The following is a 21,301-nucleotide window of genomic DNA, read 5'->3' on the forward strand; positions in this document are numbered from 1 at the left end:
GGTCTTTGTAACGACGTCTTTAGTGCCTTTTATTGGTCTTGAGAGAGGAAATGACATTGGTGTCAATGAAGACATTTCTGAGCCGTCGGATTTCAACACTAATATCTTCATTTGTGTTCCGAAGACTAACGGAGGTCTTACGGGTGTTGTACGACATTAGGGTAAGTAATTATTGATATAATTTAAATTTTTGGGTGAACTAACCCTTTAACACTTTCAAGACCCAGAAAGGTAGTAAAGACATCATTAAAATCATCCATGTGACTCCAAATTTGATGAAGCGGCGAGAATACTTTTTGTGTGCAAAAACCAACATAAATAATGACTTTATTCAACAATTTCTTCTAGCCTGTGTCAGACTCTTACGCTGGTGACGCAGTGTGAATGGTGCAGCACTTCCAGAACACTGGCTTACGATTGGCCGACGTTGTTCACGTGAGCGCCACAACACATGCGATCAAGTTGTTCTGCTGTAGAACTAGGAAGCACTGCGCTGTTTACACTGCATCAACAGCGTAAGAGTTTTACACAGGCTAGAAGAAAGGTTGAACCACTGTCACATGGATGATTTTAACCATGTCTTTACTGCCTTTCTGGGCCTTGGAAGTAAATAGCTGTCTATGGAGGGGTCCGAGAGCTTTCGCATTTCAGTAAAAATATCTTCATTTGTTTTCCAAAGATGAGTGAATGTCTTGCGGGTTTAGAACGACATGAGACTGCATAATTAATAAGAGATATTTTATTGTTGGGCGAACTAACCCTTTAAGTGGTCATTCACAGAGAGATAATGTTCTGTTTGAAAAACGCTAGACTAGATGTTATGAGCAACATTGAGACGCAATGTGGCAGGAATATAAATGAGGGTTGAATTCTAGCATTAAAAACTGCTTGATATAGTACAACAAATCAATTCCCTTGTTTCATAAACAGCCTTTAGCCCTTTTGTTATACATTTTTTGAGAGACTTTAATTATTAATAGCTAGCTATGCAGCAGTATTATAATGGTTTATTTATACCTTAGAGATAGGCAGGCCTCAACTGGTAAAGAAATATTATACAAGAAGATTGCATTACAGTTATAGTTTAATAAAAGTTATAGATTATTTTAACAAGCACTGCAGAAACTACTTTAATGTTGAAACTCATTTAAACATTTTCTTGTACTGTGGCTTCCTTTAAACACACATCAGACTGTCTTATAAAGTCTGATTGTATCTGATGTGTAACAATCTGATAAAAAACAGACATCGGTCTTTCACATCTCAAAAATGTTTAATTGACGTTTCTGATCCATTTAAGTTTATCAGAGATCATCATCTAAGCCTTTATGCCGTAATGCACAACTCTGGCACATTAGACCATTTTAATCAAGAACAAAGTGGAAATGAAAGATGAGCTCTGTTAAAACATTAGGATGGAATAAGTGAAATAGCTTTTTTTTCTTCTTTTTTTTTACTTACTTGTAGTATATACAGTCAAACCAAAGTGTATTCAGACACCTTCAACATTTCTCACATTATCATGGCAACAAATGCACCTTGCTAATATCAGATAACTTTGATAGAAAGGTATGTAATGGATTACAATCAACCAATCAGCTGCCAGCTGTTAAATTTAAGTACAAAATTAGATAATACCAGTAATACTAGATAGATTTAGTTGATTAAACCAACACCTTCCTTCCGCGATTCGTACCGAGGGGGACCCCCCTCGCCCCCGCGGAGGTCTGTGCACGACACTGCAGCTCCTAATGACTTGCTTCTCTTTTACAGTTTTTGTACTCGCAAGTTGTGAGAAGGACCTTGATACTTTGGACCTTTTTAGGAAATTTGAATGGCCTAATAAAAAGCGTGTTAAATCATTATGGTATATGGGATGCTGCGTAATGTCATGTCTCTAGCAGAGCATTTTGAATATGTCATGCATATTCAATATTTCACTCACCCCTACCAGTGAAACAATGCAGTGAGCCGAAATGACCGACGACTGGCGTTTGTCTGAGAAGACGTCTATTTACACATTTCTAAAATCCTCTGTTAATCCTGTTTTTGAGATAAGGCCAGGCCTGGAAGCGACCCAATCTTAATTAACATCTTCCTCTGAACCGTGTCAAAACAAGAACATTTTGTTTCAGCCTGCCCACTACCTGTCCACTAAAGAGCAGTCCTGTCAGCCGCATGTTTTGTCTCTGATGCTGATTGCTCTTGAGCTGTCTGTCTGTGTGACACATACAGCACCATGAATGCAAAACCCAATTATCCATTCCTAATCTGATACCCACATTTAACATGTTGTCAATATGAGTCCAGAGGCAAATAGGTGTATTTGTTTTAACCAGATGGCAAGAGGTTAAATAGTCTCATCATGGGACAACTGATCGTTTTCCTTTTTTCTCCATTCATGTGGGTATACGTACTGACCTTACATCAAGGATGGAAAGTTGAAGGCTATAGGCCATTGTGGCCGTCTTAATTAGGAACAAAGCCTAATGGAAATGAAGATGGGCTCTGGGATGGATTGTGTGATTTAGCAAAAAAGACGATATTCTACTGTAAAAGGACTTTATCTTGTGATATCACTTGTTACCATTACTTATTAAAATTAAAATTACTTAAACCGATTAGCACTGTTATACTACTTTATATATACATATATACACTGTAAAAATTTATTTAGAAAAAAAGTTACCTGGTTGCCTTAATTTTGAGTTCATTGAAATTAAAATTTTGAGTTGATACTATGAACATTTTTTGAGATTCGACAACCTTTATTAAAAGATTATTAAAAGATTTTGTAAGCATATTGGGTAATTATGTGTGTGTTATTTCTGATGACGCAGTGAAACATGACAAATAGTGCTATTTTCATGATTTATCAAATTTTTTATGTGGTTCAGATACAAAAATATTTTGAGTTTCTATTTATTAAACTAATTTCCTTCATTGTATCAACTCAAATTTCAATAAACTCAAAATTTTAAGGCAACCAGGTTACTTACTTTTTTAAGTTAAACTTACAAAAACCACCACAATTTTTACAGTGTGTATGTGTATATATATATATATATATATATATATATATATATATATATATATATATATATATATATATATATATATATATATATATATATAATATATAAAATTTCCTATAGTATCTAATATTTTAGAGCTGTCAAAATGAACATGTTAACGCACATGATTTATTTTTTCTTTCAGTTTAACACTTTAAAAATGTTAAGCCATTTAACGTAGTATCCATTTAATCCTTAGACTAGCACTATTCATGCCAAAACTTTTAAACCATTCAATCACGATAAGACGCAAAAGAGAACGCAGTTCACTTGTGTGCACAAAAAGCTGCATCAGACAGCGATTGAATGGACAAAAACACAAAATGATGCCAAAATGCATGTTTTGTATTTAATTTGAGACTCAAATGTCAAATTATTACAATATAAATATATGTTAGGTGTGATTTATCGCAAATTGATTGCAAAAAACATGTGATTTAATTAGTTACTTTTTTATCTAATAGCACTAATAGTATTACATTTATTTATTGGACTATATAAAAATGATAGAAAAAAACTTTTTCAGTAATTTGCATAAAATGTAAACATATTATAGGGCTGTTCATTTTATTAATTTGTTATAATAATTTACAATTAATTAATCATGCACCAAAAGATCACTTAAAATTATTGTGTTAGATGAGAAAATAACTGAATAACCATTACATAAAAAGTAGCTTTAGAGAAAAAGATTTTGATTCAACAGTATTTATTACACACGACTTTATTTTTTCAAATGACGGATTAATTCAGAAACAAAATAAGTGGCCATCTTTATGAGTCCCAGAAAAAACTGCTCACCGGATTCTTTAAAGAACGCAGACTCGTTCATTCAGTCGTGAAGCGCACAACAGTTCTGCTGTGGCTTTGTTTGGAAATAATTTAATTGGCGAAATTGAGCAAAAACAGGCAATATTGTGTAAGATTGTTAAATTATATTGCACAATTAAAAAACCCATAGAAGAGGCATTTTTTTGCCCTGATATCTTGAATTTTAGTGGCATTTTTACTGCATTCTTACACTGTGTCCTAACTACATGCAATGCGACGATTTTAGAAACGGTTTCTATCTCTGCGACGGTAATAATAATACATTTTATTTATGATGCCCTTTTCTTAAACCCAAAGTGCTACAGTAAAATGAGCAGTAAAATGTCTTAAACAAATATGTCTTAAAGGGGTACTTCAGCGCTGGGAAGATGAATCTGTATTTAAACTGGGTCATCAATGTAGTAGAAATGTGAAATTATTTTTTAATTTGGTGTCTTCTAGACTGAGAAAAGACAGAAAATGTATTTTTGTCCCATGGGGATGAAAGACTACAATTCCCAGAATGCTTCGCTGCCCTGTGCCATTCCCAACGCCACCAACTTGATTACAGTGACTGAGTTAGAGAAGACACTACAATTAAAAACTGAACGTGTGTGTTCAATATAATGAGTGAGTCACCGCGCGAGTCTCACAGCACTGAGCACTAACTGCAGGAGTGATGAGAGCTGAGGTAATCGCGACTACACTTGCGGCATACATTCACAACGCGAGTTCAGTCTGGCACTTTTCAGTTCATGCCTTTACAAGCTTAACTTTCATAGAAATTAATTTGAGAAGTTAAAAGACTTACATTGCTCACCATAGCTTCGTTTAAATGAGTGCCTGTAAGCTGCCAGCTGAGCTCTCCCTGCAAGCTGTGTGTAATCTCCCATCCCCCATGCGCGGATTCAAAACATGCGGTAATGGCTCCCTCTGCTGGCTGTAGTCTTAAGCCTTTGGGCAAACATTCCTCCTATGATGCAAAAATCGTCAATTTGCATCATAGGAGGAATTTTTCCAGAAATAAAATGCATAAATCTCTTGTCTCAGGGAGATACGAGTGGGAAAAGCACAATAATTTGAATATACTCCAGGGTTTCTACTGATACAAAGCCATGTGCTAATCGCTGAAGTAACCCTTTAATAAACTTTTTTTAAATGACCCAACGTTGGTGCATTTCTGATGGGCAGAGAAAGCACATTCCATAGCTTGAGGGCTTTGTATAAAAAGGCTCTTTTAATGATAATCTCAGGTAATGTTTATGTGCTTTTGTATAGTGTGAAAAGCGTGTAATGTGACTTTGAATATCATTCAGTGCTCCCAGCTTTGTAACATGGTCGTACAAAAAAAAAACCAATGAATAAATCACCTCAGATCTTGAAATTAAACAAATGGTAACAAGAACATTCAAACTGTGAACAAACAAGTATATTCTATGACAAAGATTGTTTTAGTGACTCTAAACGACTCTATATTAGTGTATTTTTAGTAATGTTTAAACGGTGTCATATATGTGAATTTGATGTACTTCTGAATGTACTTATCCATTTTCTTGCGAGTGCCGTCACAATTAATCTCTGGTGCCGTGCACTTGAAGCGAGAGCCCGCTGTTCTGATTGGCTGTGATTTTTTTGATCGATTTGTTGCATCTCATAGTCCCGTCAAGTCTGATGTGGACAGACAAGCTCAGATAATCTAAACACATAATATTTTTTCCATAATTAACATATTAAATTGACAGCTCTATTATTATCATTTTTATTATTTTAAATATATTTCATTTTTACATTTATATAGCATTTGGTGGTTTAATTCCATGTAATTTAACATAGGAAACATTCTCAAGAATGTTATTTGTCTTTGAAATGTTTTTTTATCTCTGCGTTAGCGTCCTTTTTTTCCCACTTTCTTAGTTTCCCAGACTGCTCTCCTGTGAAATCTGTCAGTGTCTAGTTGGCCAGTGAATTTTCTGTCATCTGTCCCCAGGCGCTAATGGAAAATGAAAGCAAATAAAGATGATGGTGGAAACTAGTGTGTTTTATCATGAGGAAAAAAATGCAGCCTTCTGTTCGGAGGGAGATTTCGCCATCTCCTGATAATGTATCGGGATGCTCCGCTTAAAACTCCCATTAGCCGTCTCCGACTGAGTGACTCTGAAGTATTTGGGAAGCAATGTTAGACTAATGTCTCTAATTCATGCCCATTCGGCCATTGATTTTTCCTTGGCATAATCATTTTCCAGCATATTAAGGAATGTGAAGTGGAGGGCACTGTTAGCGGAAAGGAATCACCGAGGTGCCTGAAGGGTTTCGATGAAATATTGATATTATATTGCAGCAGCCGAAGGTGAATCTGAGGTCTACGGTAAATTCTGCTTTACAGTCATCCATAGAGGGCAGGGTCAATTGAATGGAATTTAATTTGTGTTCATTCTATTAGAAATCAGTATAATTGTCTGTACTATTCTGTGTTAACCTCTACTTTTAATCTTGAATGTTTCTGAGTTAAATCAGCATATTCAACCAGAAAAATGTAGGGCCTTGACTTGATTTGATCCATCTGGAATTGAATAAATCATGAGAAGTGTGTATTACATATTAATGCAGGTTTGTTAAAGGGGATAGGATAAAAAGGGTAAGGATGACTTGATGTTTTTATGTCTGCCTGTAGCGGTGTGAAAGATGTTTTCATGTGTGTTCATGTATTACTGAGTCTGACAGCTGTTTACTCTTTACCAGGTTCTTGCAGATGCCGTTTCTCGTCTGGTTGTGGACAAATTCAGCGAGCTCACTGACAACTTCACGTCTCCACATGCGCGGCGGAAAGTTCTGGCGGGTGTTGTCATGACAACAGGTAGAGTTCTGCATAAATAAATTAAAAGCTGAACATCTGCATTTTGCCACCAAATGGCTCTGAGACCATTCTTAACAAGCAATATGTCAAGATTTGAACTCATTAGTAATCTTTTTGAATCAGCCTAATGAATCACTCGCCGACTGCATGATGGTTTTTCATGTACTTGTATTGAAGTCTACTTTTACAACAACAACAAAAAAAATCTTAATGAAATCGAGGAATCAGATCATTTAACAACTAGAAAGGTAACATTTCTAGATATTCCTAGACTTTAAAGGAAGTGTATGTGAGATTGTGGTCAAGACTGGTACTGCAATCACTTTCGAATCTCCCCCTCCCCTCTGACTCGAGGTTGCCAGATATCTGCATGATCCAACAGAAAATATTTGTAGCTGCAGCTGTAGTAACTAGAGCAGATCTGGCAACCTGGATGCAGAAACACTACTGACTTCATGATTGGTCGATAGGTGGAGGGCAGAGCTTCAGGCCAAAACACAACATGACAACATCAATATCAGTTGAGGGCTGCAGCAACAACTTTTAAATTACTATATCCTGGCCAGACTACTGTTGTCAGTGATATAAGTATTTGAAATTAACATGATTTCTTAATGCCTAGTGACATATCAGGGCCATTTTATGATTAATTTAAATACATTTCTTACATACAGTTCCTTTAAAATAGTTTTCAGGTGTGAGTGAGTGTTGTGTGATTTTTGTTGGTTCGGTATTCAGTCCTAGTATGTTTGCTCCTGCTTTTAACTCAGGCACTGATGTCAAGGACGCTCAGGTCATCTGCGTCTCCACGGGAACCAAGTGTATAAACGGCGAGTATATGAGCGACCGCGGCTTGGCGCTCAACGACTGTCACGCTGAAATCATTGCTCGTCGCTCCCTGATCAGGTATCTCTACATGCAGCTGGAGCACTTCTTAAGGTGAGACACCGGCGTCACTGTCTTGCATGTGTGTGTACGTCTCGTTTGTCTTCATAGGATGATGGATGATGTTTAGTCTTGCAGAAAGGGAAATTAAACTCATAAACCATTTTTAATTTTACACTTTGTTATTGTATACAGTTTTAGATAGAGATGCAAAATGAATTGTGATTATTAATGAAATGGTCTGTGCAATTTCTTAAACCACCAAATATATACATATACGGATACTGATCACACCTTTAAATGTTTAGTATCTCAAATTACTGTCACAATGTTTATGGTCGTGCAAGCCATAATTTTGTTTTGTATGTACATGACAAAAAAAAAAAAACGTGGGGAAAATTATATTTTTGTATTCTTTCTCTCTAAATTTAGCAACAATAAAGAGGAGCACCAAAAGTCCATATTCACGCAGTGTGACAAACGTGGCTTCCGGCTGAAAGACAACGTCCAGTTTCATCTTTACATCAGCACGTCGCCCTGTGGAGACGCTCGGATCTTCTCTCCTCACGAGGCGGGCGTAGAGGGTGAAACTGAGTCTTTATTCAATCAGACTATTCACTTCTTTATGCATGATCAAGCGGGAGGTGGATGAGGACTTTAATTTACTCAAACACTTGTTGGAAATTAATGATCAAAACTGAATAGTTGTGTTCAATTAAGATCAGTATAGGCCCTCTTATGATCAGGTCGCATTTCATTATAATTTCACTTGACTGTCTGACTGCGTTTCAAAAACAAATTTCATCAATGTTTTTAATTAGCTGGCTTTGTCGACTCCCCTTTTGGCCTGATTAATTCTGCTCTTGAGTGTCGCTTTAATGGCCATACAATTATTCAGCTGAAGCAAAAAAAAACAATTACTCTTCTTTAAGATATTCTTATTCGCTGATTAAATCTGTTGTTTAATTGAAGTAGATTTACATTTTCAGAAACATTGCCTGGAAGTGCCTCTCATTCTTTTAAAATGTTTCTTTAACTCTGTTCTCCTCAGACCAGGGAGACAGACACCCCAACAGAAAGGCAAGGGGCCAACTGAGAACCAAGATCGAGTCTGGAGAGGGAACCATCCCGGTGCGATCTAGTAACACCATACAGACATGGGACGGAGTTCTGCAGGGGGAGCGGCTGCTCACGATGTCATGCAGTGACAAAATCGCAAGGTAACAGACTGCAAACACGTGTACATACAGGGCTCCAGACTGCGACTATAATGGTCGCATTTGCAACAAATAAATATTAGTTTGCGAGTTATATTTTTGCTGAGATCGCCACTGGCGACCATATGAATTTACTTATAACTGACATGTTACATGTTCTGTGACGAGAAGCCCATCACATCTTTTGTTGTGTTGATGTAATAAAATGAGTCGACGCACAGAAAAGTTGCAATGGGGGAAAAACTCAACTCAGCGAGTTTGAGCGTCAAAATATGAACTGAAACAGCGAGGATCATCTTCAGTTTCAGAAACACATCTCAGAATGCAAATGTATTGCTTTTCCAAAGCCTTCAGCTCTATCGAACAACAACACTGACAACTGTGCCAGCATAAGAGAGATAGAAAAGATGGAGATGCGTCAATGAATGTTAATATGTTGCTTTCAATGTGTTTGTTAATTTTAGTAAACTAAATTGTCGATTTTATCATTAAATAGAAGCAATAAATGTAATTCTGGCACCCTTTAATGTGGCCTGATAGATTGCTCAATCAGCATTTTGACCTTGGAAAAGAGCTTGTGTAAAACAGCTTAAGAACAATCATGTCAAATTTACCTCGGAAAAGACATTCAATGCTCATAAACTCATTAGTCAGCTAGAAAAATAACTATAGAAAGGGGCACTTTGCTAAATATATGCGTTCACATAATCTTTATACTTTTACTTAATCTGTTTTCTACATAAAGAATGGAAGTAGCTAAAAATGAAATTCAACATTGCCTATATAATTGCATTTGAAGAGCTGCATTTCACCAAATTTATCCTATCAGATATTACTAATGAAGGAAAAAATGAATAGGTGTGTACAAGACATATTGTTCATAGGGTGCATTAGGAGAAGGCCAAACCATGCTCTGTGGCCAAATGATGGATGAAAATGCAAAAAAAGGAAAGAAAGGCAGATGTAACACCACATTTATTATTTTGTGGCACTTAATAATTTGGCTCCTATTTTTTCTCCTATAGAAGCCATTGGCTCTTTAATTAAATGTTTTGTCTAAAGCCCTGACATACGAGTCCTGTTCCAAAACCTAGAGAGCTTGTCTTGCCTGCTGCCTATATAGGCATCTGATGCTCAGAAACAACACTAATATTTACCAGTTGCTCCGTTTTAAGGTTGTCCCAAGGCCAGTAATGTTTTGCACTTAATGTCTTCACTAGTTGCTATTAGTTGTTACATTATAAGTATAAAAAAGTGCAGTTATATATATATATATATATATATATATCACTCAGCCAAGACATGTACGCTATCTTACATTAGTATATATATATATATATATATATATATATATATATATATATATATATATATATATACATATATATATATACATATACATATATAAAATACACAGATATAATACACACACTTGACTGGCCAGAACAGAGTCCTGACCTCAACCTGATAGATCACCTTTGGGATGAATTAGAGCGGAGACTGTGAGCCAGGCCTTCTCGTCCAACAGCAGTGCCTGACCTTACATACTAATAACCATATCAAATTTAGCTATGTTACAAAATAATAATATATTCTAATTCTGTTCACTGAGTTCATCACAATGCATTCTGGGATGTCCTCTGTAAAGGATGTAATGTTGCATTCAAATTTTGGCCATAATGAGCATAATATTCCTGCCTACCTTTGCTTCTATGATATTTTTTTTTTTAAAAATCTGCCTAGTTAAGCAGCTCACTAAGTTGGAGCTATTGTCAGCCCTCTTCATTAGAATAATAGACAGCTCAGCAAAACCAGCAGTCTGGAACCTTCTGGTTAATCTCACTGCGCTAGGTAGATGCTGTACCTGTCACTGTTGGGAAGAGAATAAGGGCTTTGTGAATTTAATTGCTTGTTGGCTATTACCGGACTTCATAATTGACAGGGAAAGAGGTGCATGGGTTCAACATTACTATAACCCTAGTTAAATAAAGAAGACAGCATTATCAGTGTAGGAGGGAGCGTTCATTTATCCTGTGGGGTCAATGTGGCGATGTGTCTGTCCCTGCCGCCCAGCAGCTGTGAGCGGAGAGATAAGGACATGTCAGACACAGCTGTGACCAAAGAGCACAGGTCCTGTCCCTGCTAATGAGAGAATACCCAGTACACACACACTTTAACTGTCACTCGGTAGTACATGTATGCATTATCCTTATCCTGCAGTCTCTTCGTATTTATTTAATTATACTTTCATTTTGAATCATTTTTTTTATATAATGGTAGAACTCCATTGAAACTGCAGAATTTGTTCTTATTTTTTGTTTTCAATTAATAGAATATAAAACAGCAAAGCTTCTTTGCTATATATATATATATATATAGTCGTTAAAAATCCCAGGATGTCCTTCGATTAAGAGTAGGGGTGTAACCCCGGCATCCTGGCCAAATTTGCCCATTGGCCACTGTCCATCATGGCCTCCTAATAATCCCCATATCCTGATTGGCTTCATCACTCGGTCTCCTCTCCACCAATCAGCTGGTGTGTGGCGAGCGTTCTGGTGCAATATGGCTGCCGTCCCATCATCCAGGTGGATGCTGCACATTGGTGGTGGTTAAGGAGATTCTTCCCTCTATGTAAAGCGCTTTGAGTGCCTAGAAAAGCGATATATAAATGTAATGAATTATTATTAATTTAACACGTCAATTTGGTGCAATTAATTATGGGAAAATAATCTGTTAAAATTATTAATGCACCCGCCTCAGCCAATGTGTTATCTTACATTAGTTATTAGTTTAGTGAGGAACATGATGCAGGGCAATAACTGACTGTGTGATGAAACACAGTCCAGTGCAATGAAAATAGTTCCAAACAAAGCCACAGCAGAACAGTTGTGTGCAACATACACACTGTACAAAAACTGTTGGTTTAACTTAAAAAATGAAGTAACCTGGTTGCCTTAAAATTTTGAGTTTATTGAAATAAAAAATTTGAGTTGATACAATGAAGGAAATTTGTTTAATAAATAGAAACTCAAAATATTATTGTATCTGAACCACATAAAAATTGAATAAATCATTAAAATAGCACTATTTGGCATGTTTCACTGCGTCATCAAAAATAAAACACACACAATTACCCAATATACTTACAAAATCTTTTAATAATATTTTAATAAAGGTTGTCGAATCTCAAAAAATGTTCATTGTATTAACTCAAATTTTAAGGCAGCCAGGTAACTTTTTTCTAAATAATTTTTTACAGTGCAGTGGCGTTTCATTACTGAATGAATCTGTGTTGTTGTTGTTTTTAGTGAATCGAGGGAGCAGTTGATTCAGTGACCCATTTATAAAGACGGCCACTTGCTTTGTCCCTAAATGAATCAACTGTTTGAATGAATCAAGTCACTCATTAAGACAGTAAGGCTGCATTTACATGGTTCAAGTGACCCAAATCCGAAGTCTTTTTAGTAAAAAGTGCTCCACATGGCTTCAGGGGCCTAATAAAGGCCTTCTGAAGCAAATCGATGGGTTTTTGTAAGAAAAATATTCATATTTATCACAAGTTGCCAGACCGCCTTCTGTATTCAACTTACTAAGAAACATGTTAATAATGGATATTTTTCTTTCACAAACCCATCGGTCAGCTTCAGAAAGCCTTTATTAACCCCAAAAGCCTTGTGGAATACTTTTGTAATACTTTTGTGATGAATGCACTTTTTTGGGCGTCCAATTTTGGGCTGCAATTCACGATTATAATCATCTTTTAATATTATTAAGTCAAAATAATGTTAAGTCATCTTTTAATATTACTGCAATTGTATTTGTCTGAAAGAAAAATGTCATAATATACACCTAGGATGACTTGAGGGGGTGTAAATCATGGGCTAATTTTTATTTTTGGGTGAACTATCCCTTTAATACATTACTGTATGTATTGATGTCTGATCCATCCGTTGACGTATTGAACTAGATAAACTAGAGAGCCAATGAGCCTTTCGTGTTTTCAGTATCTTTTTGATACAGTATTGTTTGCTGATTCACTTTATTGCTTTGGTTTTCAGTGAAAAGCGGTGTTTATTGAGAACTGAGCTAGTTTATGTGTTGCTCAGGGACGGTCTGACACACTCACACACCGCAGAACTGATGTTTACAGCTCTCACTCAAGGAAAAGCAGCCCATCTGCTTCGATGAATGAGCGTGTGGTTTTGATAGAATGCTGTGTCTCCTCCGCCATAGCCTGTACCTGCTCTTCTAGAAACATGACCAGATGTGAGTCTCAAACTGGGACACACAGTGGGTGGAAGGTGTTCCTGTGAATTTTTAATGGAAGGTGCTGATCCAGCAGTGTCTGAAATAAGAATAACAGCAGCTCCAAAACATGCAACATGTTGAAATGACACATACTGTACATGTCTTTTTGTTGATCTTTAGTTTAAAGGTGCAGTATTTATAAAGATCTATTGACAGAAATGCAATACATAACTATGTTTTAAGTGGTGTATAAAGACCTTACATAATGAACCGTTATGTTTTTATTACCTTACAATGAGCCATTTCTATCTCCATACACCGTGGGTCCCCTTACAGTGAAATCAATATTTTGCGCCGCTAAGTTTCTACAGTAGCCCTAAATGGACAAACTGCTCTACAGAGTGCTAGTCACTCTGCTGTCTCCAACGACAACATTTTTGTCCTGTGTCAGCCACCGTAGCTTCTCTATGTGCTTCGAAAGGGAGCAGGGTGCAATTCACAACCTCACCACTAGATGCCGCTAAAATCACACATTGCTCCTTTAAGTCTGTCATACATAAACCCTCTTCCTAATCATCTGTTTTATTTTGTTTAGAACAAACCTAGAACTGTGCTTTTAATCAAAAATACAGTAAAAAGTGATGATATTCTGAAATATTGCAGTTTAAAATAATCGTTTTCTATTTTAATATGTTTTAAAAATGTAATTTATTCCTGTGATGAAAAAGTAACATTTTCAGCAGCCGTTACTCCAGTCTTCAGTGTCACTTGATTCTTTAGAAATCCTCAGTTAAGTTCTTTAATATGTCTTCTGATTGATTGAATGCATCTTTGCTGAATATGCTGTCTTTATGGAAATCAAAGGCAGGCTTGCATCAAATTGTGCACCCATCCCATGCTTGTGTGTTAACTGCAGCTTTGAGTTCTTCCAGCCCTAAATTATTCATGTGAATTATGTGCCACTGAGGTTTTAACCTATAGGTTGTTTGTTCTTACCCAAAAATGCAATATGTGGCTTTTTTGCATCGCAGTGCTTTTGATTAGAGCCCTTGTCTTATGATCAGAATCAAGTGTTCCAGTAATAGGCTAGTCTCAGAAGTCCATTCATTGACCACATACTGCCTATACACACACAAACACAGGCATGTAAAAAATTCCTTTCTGATTGGCCGGCTTCGAAGCAACGTAAACGAACACAGCATTTGTCAAAAGTTTTCCAGGATGTAGTGTCTTAGCAGGTACATTAGATATCTGACGGCCAACAGTACCAGTAGTAAAAGTTGAACTGTGTCTTTCTGGCGTCGGAGGCTGTTGATTGGCCAAGCTGAAAAGAACATCTCCAATCACTTGAGTCTGGAATCTTTTTAGCCGCGTTCAGCAGGTGTTGTTTTGGGGAGCAGATTTGGCCTTGATTAGGCCTTTTGATTGTGAATGGCTGAGGAGGGAACCCAGTGGGTGAGTCTGGGACCTGTGAAGAAGTAAATGAGGTGGTTTGGAAGAACAGCGCTAATTGAACAATTCATCCACTGGGGCTTTTTTATATAACAGGCATTTGAAATTCATTTACATCTGGGCTGCTGCTGGCCAGATTGGTTTCTTTGCTCTCTTGTTTTTCATCTTTTGTGATTCTTGTAGTTCCTGATTGTCTTATATGCTCCGTCTACATGGTAATTTTTAGTGTTTTTGGTGGAGTGAAATTAGGACTCCATTATGTAAAAGGGCTGGAAGTACTTCAGGCTAGTAACAAACTTAAAATAAAAAATAAATTAAAAAAGCCAGCTGAGTCAATGTAGTAAAGGTAAAATGCAGTGGTTGTCATCTGGTGGACCGTGACCCAAAAACAGGCCGTTTTGATAGAGCTGCATACAGCTGAGGAAAAAATATTAATAGACCAATAATTAATATTAACCAATAATAGAAAGTATTATATTCCAAATCTACATTAAATATAAAAATTATTATTATAATTAACTTTGAATTAAATATAATACAATTGGCTGGCAGGTTTGATGTCGAGCAGCAGGGCAAATCAATGCAAAACAGTAATAAAATTGTAAAATAATTATAAATAAGTTTAATGAAATTCAATGAGGGGGGAGTGCGACATTGCAAAATGACAATAATAAAATAATGAATTAAGTGTAAAAATTATTGTAATAAAATGTGCCGCAGGTCTGTTCTGAAAAAGATTTAAAATATAATTAAATTTAATAATAAATTCTATAAATGGGCCGCAGATCTGTTTCGATGGGGTTGCATACAGCAGGGAGAAATCAATGCAAAATGCATATAAAAAATGTAATTTGAAAATTAAATATAATAAAACGAATTATTGTTCAAAATAGATACATTTTATTGTTGCATACCCACTCAAACTATGTTTTTTGCATACTGTTGGTTTTATGCAATTCATAGAAGTAGAAATAAATTACTATGTTGATTAGTGTTATATATTTTTGGGTTAAGTTACCACTTGATGTCCAATGGGGAATCTTAGTCTTGAAGAAGCGAAGCCTTGATCTGAGGTGTTTGGGTTTGTTCTTGCAGGTGGAACGTGGTGGGCATCCAGGGCTCTCTGATGAGCTACTTCACTGAACCCCTCTACTTCTCCAGCATCATCCTGGGCAGCCTGTATCACGCTGATCATCTGTCCAGAGCCATGTACCAGCGGATTGCTGACATCGAAGACCTGCCCCAGCAATTCTCCCTCAACCGCCCTCTGCTCAGCGGTAAGACAACATCATAGGGCGGGCTCGCATTTTCACTCTCAAATCATTGAAAATGGCACCGATGTCAAATTCTATTACCATTTACTAGATGGACATTTTCCCTCCACTCGCCTTCAATTTCCTTGTGGTTTGATAAATTACTGGAATTGGCCTGCTCTTCATCTCACCATCACACACCGACAGCCTGTTTCAGTAATTCATACCATGCCTGAAATCGCAGAAGCCCCTGATGATTTCTCTCACAATTTTTTTAAATCTTTTTAAAAGTAATCCCACTCACTCTATAGCAGTGTTGGGAAATTTAAAGTGGTTTGTCTACGTATAGAGGCAAATGCACAACTATTAAATTAAAGAATTTAACAGGTTGCGTTTTTATACATGGTACAAAACAATGAATATTGTATTGTATGTCCCTATCAAGTTATTTTATTTTTTGCCCCCAAACCAATCAGAATCATTAAATACTGAGAGACTGCCTATACAGAGTCCTGATCTTAAATTTTGGTAAACATGTATTACAGTAGACATTGTAAACGTACTGTGGACACAATTACGCATATGGGACTACGGATTTAAACTTAATGTATTTAAAAAGAGAAACGCATGAAGCTCGAGGTGTCAGAATGCTAGTCTGGAGTCAGAAGCAAGATGCAACCCATAGCAATGCGTAGAGGCAACAACGTCTGAGGCGACAAACAAAAAACAGCAAATAAATGACTTTTGAGTGGTTTGTTACAAAAGTGCACATTCTAAGCTCTGAACCTCGGACGTGTGACGCGCTAGAGAAGACTTAATTGGTTCTCGCGTGTCACTTGTGCACATTTGAGGCCCCGTTTATGGCTATTTTGAAAAACTGGGAAATTTCCCTTCATTTGCGCCCCTTCGTTTACACACAAATGGAGAATTCGCCTCTGAAAACGAGTCTTTCTAAAAACTCCGGCAAGAGTGGAGATTTTGAAAATCTTCGTTTGCACATTTGTATGTAAACGGAGACAAACGGGTGTTTAGGCAGCCAACGTCACAGTATGCGCCAGAGCTCGCACCTACGTCAAAAGTGCAACCTATGTTTACATGTGATAGTGGAAGCGTTCAGAGTAGCAGTCGCATTTATGTTGGTGCAAACTCTTTTTGTGTGTTTGCATTTGCAAATACAGCTGCTCTATTATGTCGAGGAGCAGAGACGAATGAGTGCTCGGAGGTCAGCAATTTTGGAACAACTTCTCCCTCCAACACGAAAAACCAGACCACGTCACCGCCAGCGCCGACGCTATTTTCAGGATTCTGATTGGCTTACGTTGGCTTGAGCTTCTCGTTACACCGCCACCTACAGGTTTAGCATGCTCTTGACAGCATATATACACGGGTACGTGTAAGTGAATGCTTTTCTGAAAACTGACATGTGCACAAAGTTGAAACCGGAGAGGTTGAAATGTCTGTTTATTAAAATAGCCGCCCACATGTAAACGTAGCCTTAGCTTCTTTTCCTTATGGCGGATGGCAAACCCACTTGAAGGTGCACATTGCCACCTACTGTAATACAAATGCATGACAGCAGAAGTAAAGGATCTGGCTTAGAATAGCCGATACCGTTCAGTAGATAATTGACCCTGATATCGATCCTTGAGATTTTTTTTATAAAAAGGGTGAACAATTTTTATGCCTCTGAAATACTTTGGTTAGTTAGTAGCGTCACAACTTTTAGCTAGTTTCTTTCTACCCAGCACTGGGTATAGATAGACGCTTAGGTTACCTCATGAAATACTTGCTTGAGTTTCAAAGCGTCATCAGGGAGATGTCGGCTGCTCTTGGAGAGAACGTTTCCTTTCCCACTTTTGTTCCTCATGAGAAACACCCTCCGCTTTTGCACTAAGTTACATCAGATTCTTAGCAGAACTTGTTTTTAATGGCTTACTGCTGAAAATCTCCATTTGATGATGTGTTGTGGGAGGTTGAAGCGTAACTGCACTTGTCAACTCTTTTTGTTCATGTCGTCAATAAGTAAAGGGATTGAGCCATTTTTTGAGAGCTTAATTGAAATAGTATTGTAAGATTACATATTATACGATTAATATGTAATAATTTAATATTATTTTTATCTTAATAAGTATATAAATTTTAAAGAACAAAAGATTAAAATAATACCATATAACCTTCAAGTGTTTTTCAATTAATTACCATTGCTTCAGGTAATTAAGACAGTTTCTGTTTTGTTCTGTAAAAAAATGTTGTTGGTTGGGTATTACCTTTTTTGAGTTGTGTAAGACACAGTCCTGTTGTTTAGGATTTTATTGGAAACCTTTGCACCTATAAGCAGGGCCACGTTATCCTAATGGGCAACATGGGCTGCAGCCCAGGGCCCCGAACACCAGGGGGCCCCCGAGACAATTCTTTTATGTGTTATCCTTTTTTTTCTTTTTTTTTTTGGGATCGAGGTAATTATGCGTACGTTGAGCATCATTGTCGAGTCACAGCGGACACCCAGTACATCGTCACCTCAACATGTCGAACGAAAATGTAAGAAAATATGACACGGGCGGATCTACCAGGGTTTCAACTGTCACTCTAAAAGAAAGACCATTGCCACCCCAGCAGGCAGCTAGTGTATCCCAAATTCCCAATGCATAAAATATAAATTGTTCCTCTACAGATTTACATTAGCGGCACTTCAAATGTGATGAGAGAATAGCAATATAACACGTCTTTCAATTATTGTGTAGTAGTCCAACAAGTGACTCCTATAAACTGCTTAGATCTGCAACACAAATAGTTTGATCATGAATAGATCGCCTGTTATACGTCCCAATGTTAACGGATTTCAGCTCTCAATACACACGGGTGCGGTCCGGCAGTGCTTTCCAGGTGCGTCTGCAGCAGCGCGTCGACATTTCTGCACAGAGTTTATTTTGTGCTGGACGCGCTGAATTAAAGTGATAGAACGTTGTTCGCATTAAAATAAACATGCATTGAAGTGATAATCTGGTTATTTTGTATATCTGGGATTGGGGGCAAGGGCCCCGCAAAAGCTTAGCCCAGGGCCCCGCAAAGGCTTAGCCCAGGGCTCCGCAAAGGCTTAACACGGCCCTGCCTATAAGTACTGAATTGTTTAAATCAGTTTGTTCAAATTATTGTTGGCTGACATGCCAATGGAAATCCACTCCAGCAATAATCTAAAAAAAATGTATGTAAGTCACTGACATTCATTGGTTACAAAGTATTGGAACCCTAAAGCTTAAAGGGATACTTCACCGCTGACAAAACAGGCTTTTAAGAAAATTTGGGGGGGGGGAATTTAATTGGTGCTTCCAGACTAGAGAAAACAGAGAAATAAGGCAGCAATCTTCCCTTTTGCCAAATAGGTAGGAAAACTTCAACACCCATAATGCACTGGGCATGTCCCAGGCCACTCCCAGCAATTGTTATGGATGCACTTGACCAGAGTCAAATACTGCCTTGCTTGTGTTAGATTGTCAATTTGTGTTGTTCCTGAGTGCAGGGAGTAAGTTACTTTAGGTTTCCAGTGAAGGAAGCAGCGCATTGTAGGCAGTGGCTAAAGGCTGCAACGAATCGTAACTAGCCAACATTTCAAACTGGATGACCATGAACACAGTGTTTAAGGCCAAACAGAGGGGAAAACTGAAAGAAACTGCTGTTCTGTCAGTTCCGCCCAAAGCTTGTTACCATTATTACCATAATGCTATTTAAAGAGTAGACATAGAACAATACAATTTTCAGTGCTAAAGCCACCCTTAAATGAACTGTTCTGTTATTAACCCCCTGGTCGATCTGACTGTCCATGGGCGGGAATGCATAAATGTAATCTGTAGTTTTCACTAAAGCCCTGGAACTGTCAAAAGTGACGGACTTTTTCTGGAAAATAAATGTGAATTTCTCACATTGAAACTCGGCAAAGACATTTTAACACATCCACTGAATAAACAACCTTGAACACATTGTTGTATTCGTGTTCTTTCATTAAAAATAGAAGCCTTGAAATAAATTTCTTTGTATGCGTTCAGGAAATGTATTAGTTTGCATAAAAAGGGGCCACACTGGATGTTTGCAACAAATGCACCAAGGCCATCTCTGGGTTTAGTCTTCTACTATGATGAGTGTATTTGTGTGTTTGCAGGAATCAGTAATGCTGAGGCCCGGCAGCCAGGAAAGGCTCCCAACTTCAGTGTGAACTGGACGGTGGGAGATCAGGCTCTAGAAGTCATTAACGCCACCACAGGCAAGGATGACATGGGCAGACCCTCACGTCTCTGTAAGCACGCCCTATACAGCCGCTGGGTGCCACTTCACACTAAGGTACGACTATCACATCTTGTGTTTTAAAAAATGTAAACGCTAAGCATGTTATAAACACTATAAAGAAGTATTTAGTTACCTATCTCTACAACAAATCCTTTATACAGAACAAAAATAAAAAAATAAGTATAAAACAAAAATATAGTGGTATTTATAAACAATAATTATTAAAAACTCTAAGCCTAATCAAATTTATTTAAAGCGAAACTAAAACTGCTGTGTGTAAAATGTGTGTAACATTTGGGCACATTTGGGTATCTCTCTCTTTCTCTGAATCCAAATGTGTGCACTTGGTGCCTGTTTTGCATGCTTGATGTTAATTGCATTATATAAGTGCTTTGGAATATACAGCCCTGGGAAAAAATGAAACACTTCTCAATGTTAAGTGGTCTCTTTTCTTTTTTTTCAGAGCTGTAAGTGCAAAAATGTAAAAAAAAAAAAAAAAATCCTTCGCATTTTTCGCATACAGACGACAACATTGTCATTTAAAATAACGCTGTGTTATGCAGCCAGGCCACTACGCGCTTATGTAATGTAATACATATGACATGACCATTTTCACAAATTCACGTTTTTGTACAAACACAATAAATGTATCGTGTTAAAAAAAGTATAATAATTTGCAAAATTTTGCATTTTCAGGATCTCAAAAAGTTGTCGTGTAAACAAACGGCCATAACTCATAAAAAGTTTTCAGTTTTTTAAATTGAAAACAGTGCAGTGTAAATGGCCAGTAAGTCACAGCACATTTTAGATGATATCCAGCGTATATATATTATAAAAATATAGATTGTTAAATATTTTTTAGCGTTATAATTTTTTTTGCAAAACGTGAAGCATTTTATATCATTTTTTACTATTATAGTTACATATATATTTGTGTTTGTGAGTGTGTGACCTGTGCTGACAAAATTAGTTAAGAATGCGCACAGGTTATTTCAAGCTACAGGCAAACCAAATAAAAGATGTCGAATTTGAAGTTTTCGCAAAAATAAATTCATTAAACCCTCATCTAGCGATCCCAATGTTCCAGATAGCAATTAAACATCTAAAAGTATCTGTTTTAATATATACGTATATTTGTTTGTACGGTTTCTGAGAGGAGAACCTTTCCTTTGTCCACGCTTCTCGAAGGCGCTTCCCCCTCAGCATAAGTTTGGTATCGTGATACCGACA

General features: G+C 37.1%; 1 protein-coding gene across 3 annotated transcripts in view; it reads left to right on the forward strand.

Annotated features, from left to right (window-relative positions):
• Positions 1-21,301, forward strand: part of adarb1b (adenosine deaminase RNA specific B1b) — a 197,903-nt gene that overhangs the window by 170,243 nt on the left and 6,359 nt on the right. For all 3 annotated transcript variants that reach the window (XM_067444472.1, XM_067444474.1, XM_067444473.1), the window contains 6 exons: positions 6,624-6,738; positions 7,509-7,677; positions 8,056-8,207; positions 8,675-8,843; positions 15,636-15,817; positions 19,947-20,125. In XM_067444472.1, coding sequence (XP_067300573.1) covers positions 6,624-6,738; positions 7,509-7,677; positions 8,056-8,207; positions 8,675-8,843; positions 15,636-15,817; positions 19,947-20,125 — 966 coding nt within the window. The remainder of the gene's footprint in view (positions 1-6,623; positions 6,739-7,508; positions 7,678-8,055; positions 8,208-8,674; positions 8,844-15,635; positions 15,818-19,946; positions 20,126-21,301) is intronic.

Source organism: Pseudorasbora parva, chromosome 5 (assembly GCF_024679245.1).
Source record: "Pseudorasbora parva isolate DD20220531a chromosome 5, ASM2467924v1, whole genome shotgun sequence".
Lineage (NCBI taxonomy): Eukaryota > Metazoa > Chordata > Actinopteri > Cypriniformes > Gobionidae > Pseudorasbora > Pseudorasbora parva.